At 39.9% G+C, this 18567-nt stretch overlaps 1 protein-coding gene across 1 annotated transcript in view; it reads left to right on the top strand.

Moving 5' to 3' along the window:
• MBD2 (methyl-CpG binding domain protein 2) overlaps window positions 1-17164 on the top strand; it is a 44941-nt gene extending 27777 nt beyond the window's left edge. The window contains exons 4-7 of the mRNA XM_026076898.1: window positions 6293-6383; window positions 7138-7315; window positions 14018-14158; window positions 16684-17164. Coding sequence (XP_025932683.1) covers window positions 6293-6383; window positions 7138-7315; window positions 14018-14147 — 399 coding nt within the window. The 3' untranslated portion in view covers window positions 14148-14158; window positions 16684-17164. The remainder of the gene's footprint in view (window positions 1-6292; window positions 6384-7137; window positions 7316-14017; window positions 14159-16683) is intronic.
• Window positions 17165-18567: the final 1403 nt, after the last annotated feature.

The raw sequence follows: 18567 nt of genomic DNA, 5'->3' as shown, positions 1-18567 counted from the left end.
TTTATTGATTGATTTACATATAAATCAGTCACTTAACAAGAATGATTGAACGTTAAGAACATATGTGCATTTCTTTTAAAAATAGTAGAATTGGAATGTCCCTTTTCAGCAAAATTTTCCTGAAGGCTTCCATTGCTTGAGCAACTGCAAAATAGACTTTATTTCTCTGAAGAAAAGGTGCAGCACCTACTCTGCTTGTATTTGGTGTCTCTTGCAATAGAGAGGCTAATCTATCATTTCTTTGTTTTCTGAATGAAAAATAATAGTTGCTTAGGAGACTGTGTTTTTACAGAGATTACGGTTTCGATTATAGCTGACCATTTGTCAYGAATAGCTTTTCTTGGACAAAAAACAATTATGGAGGAAGCAATATTTTATAATTCTCCAAACAAAGAACTTCAGAAGTACAGCTGTAGTAGAGCTTTGCCATTATAGAATTTCAGAACAACAAGGAAGTGAAAATTCTGCTCCACCCTGCTGACCTTGACACTGCTTTCCCATGCTGCCTTTTCTGTCACAGGAAAAAAAAAAAAAACAGAGTTGCCCTAAAGTATTAGGTTTGAGTGATAAGGGATATATTTCTTGCTCCGCAAGAGATTATTGCATAACAGGTCACCTTTGGCATAAAGCATATTGATTAATTTCCTAGGATAATGGGGCACTTGGCTACTGAGTCTTTCTGAACCTAGAACGTTCAAGCATCAATAAATGAAGGATCGATGTTTTAGGCTGTTTTCAGTTTGCATTCCCTAACCGCTAGTCTTCAAACAAAGCTGAAATGGGGCTATTTTTCATTCTGCAATAGGATGAACACTCCTAATCTGCTGATGAATACTCAGAATGGTTATTCATTTTGCATTAGTAATGAAATATCACATCATAACAATGGTGAATCTTGAAATCTGGTTCCTCTCTCATTCCTTCCTATCCCAGTCCCGTCAGGATTCTCATTCCTGGGTAACAGGGTCATATTTGCTACCACTTCTTTCCTGGAGACGTGAACCTTGCTATTCTGGCTGTACTGGTACAGTCTCAGTGAGACTGGGCTGTATCAGCTGGCCCTRCACTTCAGGGGTTAAGGTACTCTCCAGGGAACTCAAGCTGAGATAGGTCCAGAATCTGGACGGCTCACTTCATTCTACAAGGAAATCTCTAGTTGTGAGATGATGTAAGGTTATTATGCAGAAGGTATCACACAGAATCAGAGAATGGTTGAGGTTGGAAGGGACCTCTGGAGATCATCTAGTCCAACCCCCCTGCTCAAGCAGGGTCACCCACAGCACATTGCACAGGATCGTGTCCAAGTGGGTTTTGAATATCGCCAAGGAAGGAGATTCCACAACCTCTCTGGGCAACCTGCTCCAGTGCTCAGTCACCTTCACAGGAAAGAAGTTTTTCCTCATGTTCAGACAGATCTTCCTGTGTTTCAGTTTGTGCCCATTGCATCTCGTCCTGTCACTGGGAACCACTGAAAAGAGTCTGGCCCTGTCCTCTTGACACCCTCCCTTCAGATACTTATACACATTGATAAGATCCCCTCTCAGCCTTCCCTTCTCTGGGCTGAACAGGCCCTGCTCTCTCAACCTTTCCTCATAGGAGAGAGGCTCCAGTCCCTTGATCATCTTCGTAGCCCTTTGCTGGACTCGCTTCAGTGGCTCCATGTCTCTCTTGTCCTGGGGAGCCCAGAACTGGACACTGCACTCCAGATGTGGCCTCACCAGGGCTGAATAGAGGGGGAGGATCACCTCCCTTGACCTGCTGGCAACACTCTTCCTGATGCACCCCAGSATACCATTGGCCTTCTTGGCCACAAGGGCACATTGCTGCCTCATGTTCAACATGTTTTCCACCAGCATTCCCAGGTCCTTCTCTGCAGAGCTGCTCTCCAGCAGGTTGACCCCCAACCTGTACTGGTGCATGGGGTTATTCCTCCCCATGTGCAGGACCCTGCACTTGCCTTTGTTGAACTTCATGAGGTTCCTCTCTGCCCACCTCTCCAGCCTGCCAGGTCCCTCTGAGTGGCAGCACAGCCTTCTGGTGTATCAGCCACTCCTCCCAGTTTTGGATCCTCTGCACTCTGTCCCATCTTCCAGGTCACTGATGAATAACTTGAACAGAATTGGACCCAGTACTGTCCCCTGGGGGACACTGCTAGCTACAGACCTGCAGCTAGACTTTGCACCACTGATCACAACCCTCCGAGCTCTGCCATTCGACCCACCTCACTGCCTGCTCATCTAGCCCACGCTTCCTGAGCTTGCCTACAAGGTGTTATGGGAGACAGTGTCAAAAGTCTTGCTGAAGTCAAGGGAGACAACATCCACTGCTGTCCCCTCATCTACCCAGCCAGTCATTCCATCAGAGAAGGCTATCAGGTTGGTTAAGCATGATTTCCCCTTGGTGGATCCATGCTGACTACTCCTGATCACCTTCTTATCCTTCATATGCTTGGAAAAGGTATCCAGGATGAGCTGATCCATCACTTTTTGAGGGACTGAGGTGAGGTTGACTGGACTATAGTTCCCTGGGTCCTCCTTCTTGCCCTTTTGGAAAGGCAGTTGCCCAGGTCAGGCAGCCTCTGCTGTTGGCAGTGGTTTCTTGAATAAGAGTGGTTGTGACTGCAGAAGCTTGCACTCTGTAAGGGACTGCTGCTTACTTTGTGAATTCCAGGTGGCTTTGGGCAGGAGATGAATGCCAAGGGCAGTCTGTGAGGGCCAYGATCTGTGGATACTGGTGCCTAACTGGTTAGCTAGCTGGGATTTTTGTGAATTGTTCTTAATATAGGTCTCTACTTTCCTGTTTAGTGTGCAAGTGAGCTTTGTTTTTGCTGTTTCTATTCTCTCTCTCAGTAACGCTGGGAGAGTTGCAAATAAAGTACTGTAAGCTAGTTTTAGGGCTGTAGCCACAGAGGCGGAGTGCGTTTGTCAAGACTTTCAGGACCCCTTTCAGTATGTTTAGCATGTATTTCCATTGGTGTAAAATGGTTGCATATTGGTCATATAAATGAAGTAATATAAAAGCTTTCTGAATTTGTATTAGCACCCTCTTTCCCTCTCTTATCCCTGAATAGCAATTCCTGGTGCAGCTGCCACAGAAATATTTGTCCAGATCTGATATTCAGCATCTTCAGTAAAATCCGGGAAAAGATACAGGGGTTCAGAGAAGACTCGTGAGAACCCCTGAAGGACTGGAGAACAAACTTTGTAATAAAACTCTAGGAATGTGATTCGTTTCTCACGAACAGCAGTGAAGTGTTAAGGATAACTTGTGCAGTCTTGGCAGAGATCTGGGGATAGGGAAATCTGGAGGAAAATCAGTGTAGTAAGATAATACTTAACAACGATGCTGGAAGCTGATGCTGGAAGCTTTGTGCTACGAATACACTATAAAATTAAAGGGGGAGCTATTAACCATTGAAATGGTTCACTTGAATTGGCTGTTGCATTTTGGGGTTTGGGTTTTTTTGCCTTACCAACTTTCCAGTTTGGGTTTTTTTGCCTTACCAACTTTCCACCTCTTTTTTTTTTTTTTTTTTAATTGAGTGGTGGCTTTATATTTAAAAATGTTCTGTAGTTCAAACTGAGAGCTTTTGAACTTGAACAGGGAGAGCTATAACCCATTTCAAGATTAGACCAGAAGCTTCTGGGCTTGGTAAGAATTTATAAAATCTTCGTTTGACACTCTCATCCATATCATTGCACAATAATTTTTCTCCATTAAAAAAAAAAAACAGGAAAGATCAGCCCACAAAAGAGCTATTTGAAAACTTGATGACAAGAATTATATTCCTGAATCTTTGTTTCTCTGGTCTCATATAGTTTATATATTTTTGCTTCAATCTTATTTAAGCATTTGTGACTAAATGCTAAGTGCTTTTCTATGTTGCATTGACCACAAAGTCAGTCAGAGTGCTGATAACTGAAGAGACTCTTTGGTGCATTGAAAATTAAGGCTTGAAGAGCTGAGTGAATACTGGTATTGGAAGAGCCCTCYGATCGGTATTGTGCTCCACTTTGCAAATCTTCTAGGCTTTCATATATCTGAGTTATCCTTCTTAAAGTACCCATCTCTCTCCCAAACGCATTTGCATTCCTGTGCACTCCCTAACCTTTCTCCTGATCCCTCATTCCCTCAGTGATGTGCGCAGTGATGGTTTGAGTAGGCAACCGAAGGATCAAAAACCAGTAATACCTGACTGTATTCAGTGATACCTTTGCTGCTGCTGCTGTAGATCAATTAATTTTACCCTAAGTATTCTTGTGTCCTGTAGCATATAAAAATAGAGCTATGATTTGGAGTTGGTGAGCCTTTTGTTTAGCTCTAAAAAACTATGAAATGAAGGGTAAAAGGGGAATGAAGGGTAAATTCTTTAAACACTTAAAAAAAAAAAAATTGGTAATGACTTTATCAAGGTGGGAAGTTAATCCAATGRTGAAATACTGAATTAATAGGATTTTACTTTAACTTCATTTTTGTGAGTCTTAATACTCCTTTTAGAGTTTAGCCGGTGAGTTGCTCTTCATGCTTTTGTAACCAAGGATTTCTTTAGAGGTCCAGACAGCCTAAAGGCACTGTCGCTTCGTCCATGGAGCAGTAATGACTTACAGTGCATCTAGAGTGCTGCCTGGGAATGGTATCTTAGTGATATTGGTAAAAAGTAGAAATGAATGACTGGAGGTACTAAATATTTAACATTTTAAAACAAGATGAAGGAGATGCCTGGATGTTCAACTAACAATGTAACCAAAACCTGGGTTGGAATGGTGAAAACGAATTCTAGCTATGAGTGAGGAATAAGTTTACAGAAAGTGTTTTAAGTTTAAGTGGTTCCAGTAAAATGAGACATGAGTGGCAACATCTATTTTCAGAAAGCTCTCAGAGTCATGGAGAAGTCAAGAATGTGTCAAACGATGTAGTCAGAGTTCTGCAAAAAGTTGAAGAGCTTGAATGATCTTATGTGGGTTTTCTAAGCCACATGGATTTAGACTTGGCTACAAATGTGTCCTACAAATGTGTCCAGATAAGAGCACTTAAATAAGTAGTTCTCTATAAAAAGACGTAGTAATCTATCAGCGAACACAACCATCATTCACCCTACTGATTTATTAAGCTGTACAGACGTGTTGTAGAGATTATTGCATTTTTCTTACCATAACTACCGGCCTTATTTCCGGTCAGTAGTACTCTTAATGCTGAAGTACACATTCTTTGTTGCTTTTTCCTGGCCTTTACTACCTCTGTCACTGAAAAGAAAGTTTTTTCCGAAAAAGAATCGTTGATGTGGAGTGGTTCAGTTTTAATGAGGTGTGACTGGTGATACAGGCCCCACAAAGGATGAAAGAGGAAACTCTAGTYGTCTCACTTCCAGTTTTAGAACAGAATGTGACATTTGGAAGCCCTGTCCTAAACTAAGTCTTTTGAGTTCCCAACTGCAACAAGGAATTTCCTAGGAATTAGTATAGCTGCTTGCCTAGGGTGGGTTGTTTTTTTATTTTTCAGGTTTTGGAAGCATGAAAAGAAAGAGTTTTTTTTTCCTCCCGCACATCCTGCAGAGAAGTCRAACTATTTCAGAATACCCTTTCCACAGGAAATTGCATAGCTACATTCTCGCTTCTCTCCTTACTAAGATTATTTCTTAAATGTAGCTTCCTGTGGAATGGGAATCAACTTTTTAACTAGCTTTCATTACTATCTTGCTAGCTGAAAAAGATCCATTTTAAAAAACAGGAGTTGCCAATCTGCAGCAGAACTTCAGGATGAATCTTTAGACCAGTGAAGAGGGAATTCTGCACTGTTAAAYAAAAATCTCTTAGGTCATGTTTCCAGCTACTAAATCAAGAAATAGAAAGTAAAGTGAATGTGAATTTAGTTCACACATCTTTTTGAAAGTGGCAAGATTTGATCTTATTTCCAGATAAGTTTAGAGATACCTACACAGCTTAGTAAGGGGCCAGATCGTTGAGCCCGGGTAGGTTTTGAAGTGGTTTAGCTCCTGACTAGCATTAGTGTTGGTGCAGCTGTACCACTGTAACATTCAGAGCTGGCTCCCGTATCTCAACATACACTGCACAGTGCCCACGCAAGCGTGTTCCCGACGACTGAAACGCCAGCAGCAGATAGCGTATTACCTTTTCGGTAGCGTGTATGACTGTTAGGTTGATTGTTTTGTAAGCAGCTGGGCACTGTCTGTCCACTTGATTATTCTGATGCTGCTTTGATCATGAATTTTGTTAACCACCATGAGCTGATTATTTTTCTCTTCCAATTAACCAACTTGKTTTTTATTTTTCAGCTTTTCTGGGAGAAGAGGCTACAAGGCCTCAGTGCATCTGATGTCAGTGAACAAATCATAAAATCCATGGAGCTACCTAAAGGTCTTCAAGGTATTGTATTCATTTACTGCARTTACCTCAGATCTACAAAGTAGTTTGTGCTTAAAAAGGACAGACTTTTTGATGCTTTTGAAAAGCTTTAAGTTTACAATCAGATTTGGTAAACTCCAAATTCTGAATGTGTTTGCTGACAGAATGCCTCAATTTCCAAAACCATTTATTTTTAATTCATTTATGTAGTTAACAGAAACCATACTTTGGAACTGTGCTCTTATTGGTGAAAGTTGATCTAAAATATCATCAAGTTGTAGYTGAGAATTAACAATTTTGTTCTGCTGCTTTGGAGATTGTCACGGGAATTTGAGTGTTGTAAAAACCTTCACTGTTTACTTTCCAGAATTAATTTAATACCTTTAAAGCATTAAARCAAAGACTATTGAAATATTGGTATAGATTAACATCATGAAGTTGCTAAGAAATTATTTCAATATGTGACTGATAAATTTATGATCTGGTCATCTTTATTAAAAAATTGAGGMTATTGTAATTGCTAGTGTAAGTTAAAGAAACTAGCCAGTTTTAGAAATAGGATGATTTGTGAAATGCTAATTTATACTGAAATGAGAACTATGCTATTACAAAGCCATTTTTCAAKARCTTGTTTTTAACTGTTTAGATTATATTGTCAYACATCCAGTGGCAATAATATCATCAATATATATAACTTTAGSTACTGGGAAGAGCTCTGACACTGCAAGTTGTGTGTGAAATGTGAATGTTAACTGTTCCGTTATCCTTATTTTAGGAGTTGGCCCAGGTAACAATGACGACACCCTGCTATCAGCTGTTGCTAGTGCTTTGCACACCAGTTCTGCACCTATCACGGGACAGCTCTCCGCAGCTGTAGAAAAGAACCCAGCTGTTTGGCTTAATACATCTCAACCCCTCTGCAAAGCTTTCATAGTCACAGATGATGACATTAGGTAAGTTTTATAGTCTTCAATAAAACGACAAGCAAGTTCAACTGAAGTATATTCCTTCCTGGCTCAGTGCAATCCTGGAGATAAGGGAAGAGAAGTGTGAACATGTTTCTTGAACATACTGATTGGTTCAGTAACTTGAAAAATGAAAATCTGGGTTTTCTCTTTTTGATAAATATATTAATATAAAATATTCCATAAGACATAAGTCATAACCCACATTTTCTTTCTCAAGGGAGTGCCCAACCAGTAAGCTAATGCTGTGATCAGTATTGGCTTTCTCCCTTCCCCCTTCTGTTTTTTGTCAGGTTAATTTGTTGATCCCAACTTTAAAGTAGAGTTTCAGCAAGGGAGAATAAGAGTATTCATCTATAGCATATAGATTTGTGGATAATTCACTCTCTTGAAATGGGAGATTGGGATATAATAGGAAGAGCACAGATAGCTCTGCCTATATGGACAATGTTTTTGTTTTTTGTTTCTTTGTTTTTCTAGCTGCACTGTTAATTTTCTTTTCAATGAAAGACTGGTCCTTTGTTTGGTTTCTGAAAGCAGAGGCTCCAGCGYTTCACTCGAGGATTAGGACTGAGTGAAGAGAGTTTTCCTGCTGCATTGACTAATTGCTGGAATGTGACAATACRTAGTACACAATCCTGTCTTCCAGTTTTTTTTTTTACTCTTGCTTGGCTTGAATAAACATGTGGGATGAACTTTTAGCACATTTTCAGTTAATTAATTCTAGGTTGCGTAGAGAATTTGAGGACCGAACTTGGATCTTGCCACTTAATGGAATTCACTAGGCACCAAAGTCAACTACTAATCCCATTCTTTTCTAAGCGTTAGATGACTTGCTGAATCTTTTGCAGAGTATAAGATTATCTGATTTCCAGTCCTGTGCTTAGGGATTTACTTTGCTTTATTTTCTTAAACATCAACTTGAACTGCTTTCAAAAGTTAAACTCTTCTGGCTTCATTTCTGAAAGTTATGGAGCAGGATGAAGAGTGTTCTTCTTGTGTTTGACAACATGTATTAATTATGGATAGCAGAATTCTTTTTTTGTCTTATAAGTCTTTGAGTCTCTGAACTTGATATCAGAGAGTTAGCACTGGCAGCTCAGGAAAGACACAGATTCTGAACTGAAACAGCTCTACCTCTATGAATAAACTGCAAGCTGGGTGTCTCTTCTGGCTCATGGCTGTATAGACAGCTTGCTATGAAAGGATTAAATATTCTTAAAAGATACCCTTACATACTGTTTGTGTGAACCTCTTTCGTTTTAAGGCCATCCAGAAAACACACTGCATGAAAAAGTAGAATCAGAATATGRCACCTGTTATCACTAAGGAAAGCAGTACAATTGCTTCCTGGACTTAGGTAATGGTAAGGAAAAGCTCACCGTTGGGCATATCTGGTCAGGTGCAAGCGTGTATTCTTTTGTGCTATAAATTCCTCAGGGGAGATTGTGGCAGCTAATAAAATAATAAAATAGCTCTCAGCTTGAGTCATGCTTAACTTAAAAGTATTCCTGGTCATGTAATGATAGTAAATCTCTTTCATAATCAGAATAAAATGGAAATTGTTCTCTTTTGGTTCAGCAAATTCCCTGAAAAAATATTAAATATCCTCCTATAAATGCATGATGAAAAAGAAACCACATTTCCTTATCACTAGGAACAACCACCTGGGKTTTTTTTTCAGTTCTGAGATGCATCTTCTCAGTAGTTTTGGGCTTCTTAATGCTAGTCCTGTGAAAGATAGGTATGTAAAATGGGTRTGGTGTGGTTCCCAGTGGTCTTTACATCCAAATCTTGGTCTCTTAGGAATGCTTTTGGAATTCCCTATTAACTGAATCTGTCAGATTATTTATCTTGAGACTGCTGCTTTGCAGCTTCTGTTTGTAGCTTCTTTTCTGACCAACCATCTAGTCATGTTCTTCTCTGGAACTGCCCTGCCGAGTTGCCTCTCCATTTCTGTAGAAGGCTACGTTTGACATCCTTTGTCTCTCTGCTGGATAAATGCTCTAATCCGTTTCTCTCATCTCTTTTGGGATGAACTGTGTAACGGTATCTTTTGAAAATGATGAATAGTGGATTTTATTTTTTCTGGTTGTGCTTAGGTGGATGAAGTTTTTCAATCCATTATGAAATTGATTTTTGACTCACAGCTCTGCTCTGCTTCATAGCCTAGTCTATTATTTGTTTTTAAATGTCTTCTCTTTAGTGGGATTTTCTAAAGCTTATAGTTTTCAGGGTGATTTCTTTTCCTAAAGCGTGTAAGTCCTTTCTGAAAATCATAGCTTTTAGTTTTCAACAGCTCTTTCTCTTGCTCAGTCTAGGTTCTTTGCTGACTCCTTAGTGTTACCCAGTGGGTTTTGTTCCTGAACTTTCTCATTTGTCTTGACAATTGCCCTTTTGAAATAGCTTGGTAATGGGACTTCTGGTTTTTCTTAGAAGCAGCTAAACCTATTAGATTTACTAAAGCATAACAATTAATGTAGTATGTCTGACAATGTCACACTGCACAAAAATGGATAAGAAAAATTATCTGTTAATCTGTCCAAAAGCCAAGTTGTATTTACCATGAGACAGGAATGGACAGTAATTCAAGTTTATAGCTCTGTGAGTTTGTTTGGCATGGGGTTAACAACGTCCTCTTCTTAAGCTATATGAACCTTGATCCAAACTAGTCAGCTGTAGCTTAGTCCCTCACAATATTCCTCAATACCCTATATAAATCTCACTTTCGGTATGACGGACCAAARCCATAAGAACTATAAAGTGCCAAAGGAAGAACATGAGAGATCAAGGATGTTGCTACAGTCTGAGCTCTCCTCAAGAATAAGAAACTTGTAAGGTAAAATGATCATACTGTGTTGCAGAGAGGAAAAAACCTAAATAATCCCTCCCAACCTTAGCTATGAGATAAACTTTCTGACCCTAGATCTAATGACCAGTTTAATACAGAGCATGTGAGGAAAGCACACTAACCAGACATGTGAGAATTTCTGTAACTACCATTTAGAGCATGGTGTCAGCACAGTGGTTAATGTCTGCTGAGAGGGAAGGAGGAGATGGGAAAAACCTATTTGAAATGATGCATCGGAGAGGTGGGGAGGGGGGGAGAAAGTAACAGAAGCCCAAAAAACGGAGTTTAATATACAGTCAACATACAAGTAATTAAATCTCCTTTCAGCAGTGCATCTCAGATCTGGTTAGCAGAAGACTTCTGGAATCTGTACCACAGAACGCTCGTCTGCTGAGACGCTCCAGAGTATGTTTTGTATAGAAACAGAGTAGATGTTACTGTAAGCACTTAAGGTGATGGTTCGTGATTTGACCGTCTACAAAAAATACTATATTCGAATTTGCTAGAAGAGCGGGGAGGAAGGCGTATTATCTCTATGCTTTCATGCAGGGAGGAAGAACTGGTTCACAAATGGGGACAAGGTGGTCCTGTGGATTTTTCCCTGCTATTCTGACACCCATCCTAAATGTCGAGATACCCTTGTGTTCCTGCTGCAGCTGAATGCTATTACTAGAACTATATGCAATTTTTTATTTTGATGACAGACTAGATAGAGCCGGTACATACAGAAGTAAATCAAATGGATCTTCAATATGTTTAACAGTATAGAAAAATAGATGGGGAAATCGGAGAGGAGGCTTGCACAATCTCATAGTTTGATTTCATACAGTTATGTGGAATCACACATGTCTTTAAAGCACACATACATCACTTAGTTGTGTGTGCTGAGAAGAATGCAAGTAGTGTGGACAAAGCAATCATTCTAAGTACCAAGGAAATAAGGAATGGAAAGCTATGCACAGTCCTGTTGCATAAAGCAGTTTCCCGCTTGAAGTATGATCAGAATTGGAAACAGGGGCTTGTGGATTTCTGTGCTAGGAGTAGCGTGTCTTTACTTTCAGCCTGCTTTCTAAGGCAATGGTCCTTGAACTACAGGATGAGGATTGTGTTTTGCAGGGAGGAAGGCTGAAAAGAACATGTGGCCAGGGAGCTGCTTATTAGCGGGTGATATAGCTGGGGAGATGAGATGGAGCAGCATAGGCCACAGCCAGGACRGTGCCAGGGAGCCATGGATCCAGGGAGCCGCAGGTCCCGCGGAGCCGCAAGGCCYGGGACCGTGGTGCCACCGGCTGAGCCACGCTGGCGGTGGTTCCAGCAGCAGCCAGCGGAGAGAAGGCACTCGCGAGCGGCCTGCCTGCCCTCCTCGGCAGCGCTGCTGGCGGCCAAGCTTGCTTTTCCTAACCGTCTCATTTTTGCAACAGGAAAGTATACACTGGCAAAGGTTGCTGTTGACCTAACGGCCTGAAGTAGTTTTACTTAATAATGTCATAGTGAATTAGCATAAGAAATCAAATTAATCAAACTGAACGGAGACACTTGAAGCCTTAGAGTTTTACTTAGCRTTAAAGATGAGCACTTTTTTATTAGCAGTGTGTTTTTGCTGTTGGTTCTTAAACATTTGCTCTTGGTAGTTCATGTGCTTTAAAAGTAATATTGCTTGTATAAACAGAGCTGTGTTTTTAATATTTACAAAAGCTGTTTTGCTAGCTGATCAGACACGTCAGGATTGGGAGTGCTTTGRGTTACTTTATGGTTATTGCTCCCTGAGAGATCAGCTGGCTGGTTGACAATTCAAAAATGAGATAACCAGGGAAACCCATGCGCTCTCCTGACTTTGTGAAGTGAGGACTGGGGCATGACCTTCTCTGGAGAAGACCCCATACACTGTAGATAGGAAACCTGGGCCCTTAATAGCAGAAGCTGGTCTGAGATAGAGGAAACTGCCTGTCACTCCTGTGTATTGCAAGAGTTAAATACCACCGTTGTCATGTTCAGTCTGCGATGGTAGGAAAGGGTTTGGTGCAAATTAGGATAACAATTCCCAACTCTAGGATAGGCTGAGCTTATGCTTCAGCGTATGTTTTTCTAAACTTCATCAACATAGTTAAGTATTATTTAAAAGAAGGTTTCACATAAAGTAGCCTAACGAGGTGGTGTAGCTTATGATTGTTTCGTGCCTGATTCCTCAAAGTTGATATGTAAGATATTTGCTGACATTTATGTTAGATTGCCTGTCTGGAGAGCAGCCTCCCTAAAGACCAAAGCAAGGAATATGTTGTAGCACCAACAAGACTTGTGTCTTGCCAAAAACGGGAGGGAATGAAATATACTTAAACTGTATTATTTCCATAATCTTGACCAGTTCGCAGTCTGTTCCACCAACTGAGACTGTGACAACTTTTTGTCATTTTTTTTTTCTTTAAATTCATCTTATCTGTGATCTYGGAATCATTTTCATTCAATAACAAACACTGAATTTGCTGCTCTAACTTTTATTTCTCCTTTGCCACACAGGTTCTGAAAAAGATAAGGCATCTTTGTATTGGTTGATTCTCTGCCCCAGGGTTCGAAAGATTACTCTCTAGCCCTTGAAAGTTAACAGCTCTGGGACAGACAGCTATGTATGATAGATAGAAAACAAGGATAGAAGACAGGTGGAAGATAGAAAACAAGTTCTGTATTGAACTAATAACGGTTTTTTTTTCTTCCTTCTGCTATCTCTGTAAGCAGGAATCCTTCTCTAAAGTACTTGTGGAGYGCTGGGGGCTCCCTTATACCCTTGCAGCACTCTAACAAATGTTTTCCTGTTCAGACTGTGCCTACTTTTGATAAGTTCTAGTCATTCTTAAGCATATACTTTGTTTAAAGGTTTTCTTTTTTGAAAAAACATAGCTTGACAGAACAAGTGGGTTTTTCACATTTTAAAAAAAATGATTCTCGTTCAAAATTTGCATTCTCTTGGGGAAACTTCAAGAGAAGACTCCTTGTTTTCTAGTAACATTTGAAAACTAGATTTTACCTTCCAAACCAAATATTGAGTGAAAATATCTTAATTGTATATTGACACCTGAATTAAGATTTTTCAATTAACTTTCCCGAGGAAAACAAACCTTTGTTTCATCAGAAGTGGCTGCTATCCAGAATGCATCACTGACCAGTGGATAAGACTGAATGGATAAGTAGGAGTAAATAAATAAATAGAAAGTGAAACTCCTCGAGGATCTTCCCTGATGCAAACAGTCTGTGGGACTTGTAGTTAGTTCTCTGCACACCTAGAAACCAGCTTAGCGTTCCAGCATTCTGTAAGGGGGCTCCTGGTGTGTAGCACTTCTGCTGGGAAAGAGTGAGATTTCCTCAGATGTGCTCTGCAGTGCTCAAAATGATGGGACTTTCCTATGATTTTCAGTGAGGTACCCTAAAACCTCTCTGCCCTCCACCCAAAAAAAAGAAGGAAAAAAAACACCCTTACAAAGATTATCCAGTGCAATACTGCTCTGTTAACTTTCTGTTTGGTCTTTTCAAGTGTCTAGGCTGAGAGGAGTTGACGATCATGTGTCGAGTTCAATCCTTCTGCCTCTCCTGAGGGAAAGTAAACCATACGTGCTAAAGCAGAAAGGTTCTTGGCTCAGCGTGCGCTCAGTGTGACTGCCAAGCACCATGTATGTGCATGCGTATGTGCGGAGGCAGTATATTAAAGAGCTAGTAAATAAAGGTTTTAGCTAAACGAAGGGTTGAGAAACCAGTCCTGAGTCATTGTTTATACGAGTATTATGGTCCTAGTCTGCTAATATATTTGGAGGACTGACATTTCTGTCCCTTATTGCCTTCCCTCCCTTYAGAAAACAAGAAGAGCGGGTGCAACAAGTGCGTAAAAAACTGGAGGAAGCGCTAATGGCAGACATTTTGTCACGAGCAGCTGATACGACAAAAGATATAGATGTAGAAATGGATAATGGCGATGAAGCATAAAAAGAAATCAGGTAAGTCGGATCTCTGGGGGCACTTCTCAGCTGCTGGCAGCCACTCAGCAGTCGCCAGGTGGACAGTAGTATCTCATTCAGAAGCAGTCCTGCTTTCTCCTAGTACGTTAGCTGACATGCAGTAAATCAGCAGAACACTGAGGCAGCTTTGCATATGTAGAAATGAACATCCTAACATGCTACACAGATCACCRGGGGGAAAAAAGTAGTGTTTTTCATCCTTTAGGATAAAGGCCCACTCTCTGGAAACCATTACCTAGCAGGTATATTTTCTGGTGCTTACTACTTGATGTGAACCTGGGGTAAAGCAATCTGGGGTTTACTGGGGTAAACCTTTTTCTGTTCCTCAAAATTTAATTTAATAAAATTACATAACAAGTTCCTGAAAAGTTTCAAATGGATRATACCTCTACAAATTTATTTTCCAAAGTATCTTCTTGTATTTCATCCCTGTTTRTGGTATTGATCTGTTGATCTGCCATGCACTTTTGTTAAAATCTTTTTTTTTTCTAGTTGTCTGCAGAAGGATGACAATTCATTCTCTTGTTTCCATTGAGCTAGTAGTGTTCATTTATGAAAGCTCACAGCTTTGAGATCTGACCTTTTCATAAGGAGTAAGCAGAAATTTTAACGACTAAGCATTCTGTCTGGAAATTGTTGTGTTGGCTCCAAGCCCTCCAATTTTAAAGGATTTCATTTCTTTTCTTTTGGTTCTGGAGTTGCTATCCGCAAGGGAAAAGAATATGTGTACTTCCTATTTGACAGATATGAAGAAGTTAACTTTTGTAGAACTGTAAAGTACTACGTTCTGGTAACTTTTGTCGGCAGAGGATGGAAGTTCCCAAGCYGTGCCCTGCTTCAGCAAGGCTGCTAAACAGATCAGTTCAGAGTGGTGACGTGCACTGCGGCTGCTCATTCCTTAGCCAGCTGTGCGCATGGAGTTGCTGGGACCTGTTTTGCTTACTCCGGACAGAAGTTACACTGCCTTTTCTGTGCGTGCGTGTAAGCCACACAGAACCGGGTACTCCTGCCGCTYGTGGCATGTGAGCCTCGGGGAACCCCTGGGTAGAACCTAGATATTGGGCTGCTGAGGGTGGAAGGAGGTTGTGTGTGAAGCCATGACCCTTCTCGGAGAACAACCACCGGACCTCAGAGGTGTCGCTAGAGCTATGGTCACATCTGACGGACAGATCTAGATGACCACATTGTGCTCTATTTAACTATAGTTCTACTACTTGCTAAAGAAAATAGAATTTGATGCAGAATCTATGACGAATTTTGCTTCACACTTGTACAAAGAGTGATAATTCCATAGCGCTTTGGCTTCTCCCTATAAAAAGAATATAAGCCTTGGCATGCCCAACAGCTAGGCGTTATTTCTGCACTCAGTATCTGGACTGTGCACTAGGTTAGTGTATATAAGGGTGTATTGTTTCTTACAGTTAGAAACAAAATCTATTTACAATGTACCCACCAGCTGCTTAATACTCATGTTTCTAATACAAGTAATTTGTATTACTTTTTGTATTGGTGCAACATAAATGGAAATCTGATCTTTATGTTGTAACTGAGAGCTATTTTCCAGTGTTGTTTAGTTCACTTAACAGACTAATAATCTTGATGTTTTCCAGGCTACCAGAATCTTTTAATTATTTTAAATTGCAGATATTTACTAATAAACTTTTAATCTTCGAGTATTTCTCCTATAAAAGTCTAATTATTGATATTTTTGAAGGAAGTCAGGCAAGAACCTTGACTTAAGACGTGAAATTTCAAATCCTTGCTATTTTAGGATCAGGTTGTCAATTTGAACTTTTTAATTTAACATGAAATAATTGTTTTGGAATGGAGTCATAAATCTATTTATAGAAGTGGTTATTTTTGCACTGCTACTGTAGTTCTCTCCAAAAATCAATTTGATTATCAGACCTTGAGTGTCATTAGCTTGTGAACTCGTTACCTATTTACATATATATAGCCAATATGTTGGTTTATTCTGTGAAACTCCCTTCCCCCCAATGGCTTTAATTATAGACTTGAATAAGATTTTTGAGTAAGTGGATTAGTTAATGTATAATAGCTTGGAAGCTGCAAATATTTCTCCTTCATACAGATTAATTTGCCAGTATGATCTATTTATATTAGGAAACTTTTTAACATACTGTATGCTATATATAAAAAATGAGTGTTCCAAAAATGATTTAAAACCATAATCAAATACTGCAGAAACACGGGTAACATGCACAAGGGCGCGTTGTGAAAGAGGTTAGATGTTTGTTATGTTTGTGCATGTTTGAGCATGTGATGTTTGTGGGTAGTGTTTAATAAACAAGTAACTAGGGATCTGTAGGACTCTTAACAATTGCATTGTATTAATTTTTTTATTAGCCACTTGCGGACTATTTATAATGTGCTCTTAATATGGAACTGAAGCACAGCTATACTTGTTTAAACAAAGTTATTCTAATTGACTCAAGCATCAGCCTTGACTTTTGCAAAAGGAGTAATTTCTTTCTCTTTTACAGGTACTTTTAACTGACTTGTCCCAGGAGGAAATTCCTAAAAGCCAGAGGCACTTTCTCCTTCGGTCTTTCGTTATAAGAAGAAACGGACCCATGCACATTTATATAGCTTTCTAATAGCATTAAAACCAATGCCTTTTTTAGACTCCTATTTTTGATGTATATATCTTATTTGAAAAGCAACTTTATTTTGTGTCCTATGACTTAAAGTCCTTTTTTTAAGTATTGAACATTACCCTTAATCTAAAGCTGAGCTTTTGATGCCAAGTTGCAAACCTACTGGAATTATATTGCCTGTACTAAATATTTGTTTTTCCTGTGGTTTTTGGTAAGGATGGATCAGGAGAACAGAACGATTTCCCAGTTAAAGATTATTGTGACTCAGTGTATATAAACAGATTTTTATACCTATGGGTGAAAACACCTGTACATTCTTCCGTCATCACTGTAAAGATAAATAAATGATTATATTCCAAGTTGAAAACTTGTTGTGTTGTGGATAGAGTAAGCAAAGAATGTCCCTGCCCCTATTTCAGTGTTCACTTAGCCAGAGATTGGATAGGCTGGAAAAGGCATATATCAAAATGTACTGTCTTTGCCCAGAGCACTGCCTCAGGAAATCTGTCTGAACTCAGGCACAGTTGTGGATTTTTCAGCTGAGATGAAATACAATCGCATATTTCCTCTGAGAAAGAAGAGTGCAAAAAATAAGCAGCCAGGACAGCTTTACAAAGTTTTGCTTTGAGGTCAAAGTGAAACCATGAAGAAAGCATCTTCAGCACAGAATGCAGCAGGTGCCAAAACTTCACTTTGTTTCCATCTAGGTAGACAAAACAGTTTGGATCTCAGGCTGGCCTATGGCACTGCCAAGGGTTTTGTGAAGTGAGGAGGCTCTTGCACAGTTCCTGAATAATCAGGTAACCGCACTGCTTTGCCTTACTTCCCTTGAGATTTGTAGACTAAATTGCCTGACAGGTCACGGTAGTTCCAGGGTTAGAGCAAAGTCTGCTGCTCCGTAACTACGAGCCTATACTGATCCGCAGCCCACGATGGGGGAGGTTTTCCATCACTTCCAGCGTCTCTCTTCAGTCTACGTAATACTGATTGCAAGAGGACAGGGAGAGAGACGCTGGATCTTGCTGCAGGTTTTCTTGGGATGGGTATGGTGGTAATGAAGACAAATTATAATTTTCCTAAGTTAGCTTCCTTCTGCTCTAGAACTGGGCAGAATAAAAATGAAGGAATGGATCTGGTCTTTCCCATTCTGGTCACAGACCAGGGAAAAGTCAGACTCTCTCCTTACAAAAAGAATGGAGCCTCTTACTAACAGGCTCCTATGGTATCAGAAAGAAACAACGTTCCCAGCAAATTGTTGTTATTTGGTGCATTTCTTTAAGATGTTTTTTGGGAATATACTTAGGCTGCACTACCTAATAACTTCAGAACACAAGGTGAGGATTTGACTGATAAATCCTGGGAGGTGGAATTTGAGTGAAGACCAGAGAATACACCTAATCATTGACAATTAGTTCAATTTAAAAGTAGTTTATACTCTTGTTCTGTTTCTCTTACTCTGTTTCTGTGTAGTTACTGATCGAAGAGTTCATGAACCCAGATGAGGATTTGAGTGACTTCTCATGTGTAGCTGTGCAATGCCGTCTCATTTTAGGGATGAAAACGCTAGATCATTACTCCTCACATGACTGCATGTTAGAGTGCAATAAAACTAGCACAGAAGTCGCTTTAAAAGATTCTTCCTGATTAAAATGTTTCATGCAAGCACAAAAAGCAGATACAGCTCTTTCAGAAGAAAGGCTGCTCTTAATAGTAGCTATTTGACTACGGTTTGTAGTTTTGTTAGTTTGTCACACCAGTGTTAACACTTAA

This window comes from Apteryx rowi, unplaced genomic scaffold (genome assembly GCF_003343035.1).
Source record: "Apteryx rowi isolate R43461 unplaced genomic scaffold, aptRow1 scaffold_442, whole genome shotgun sequence".
Classification (NCBI taxonomy): domain Eukaryota; kingdom Metazoa; phylum Chordata; class Aves; order Apterygiformes; family Apterygidae; genus Apteryx; species Apteryx rowi.
The sequence above is the reverse complement of the archived record's forward strand: the minus strand, read 5'-3'. Positions and strand labels throughout refer to the sequence as shown.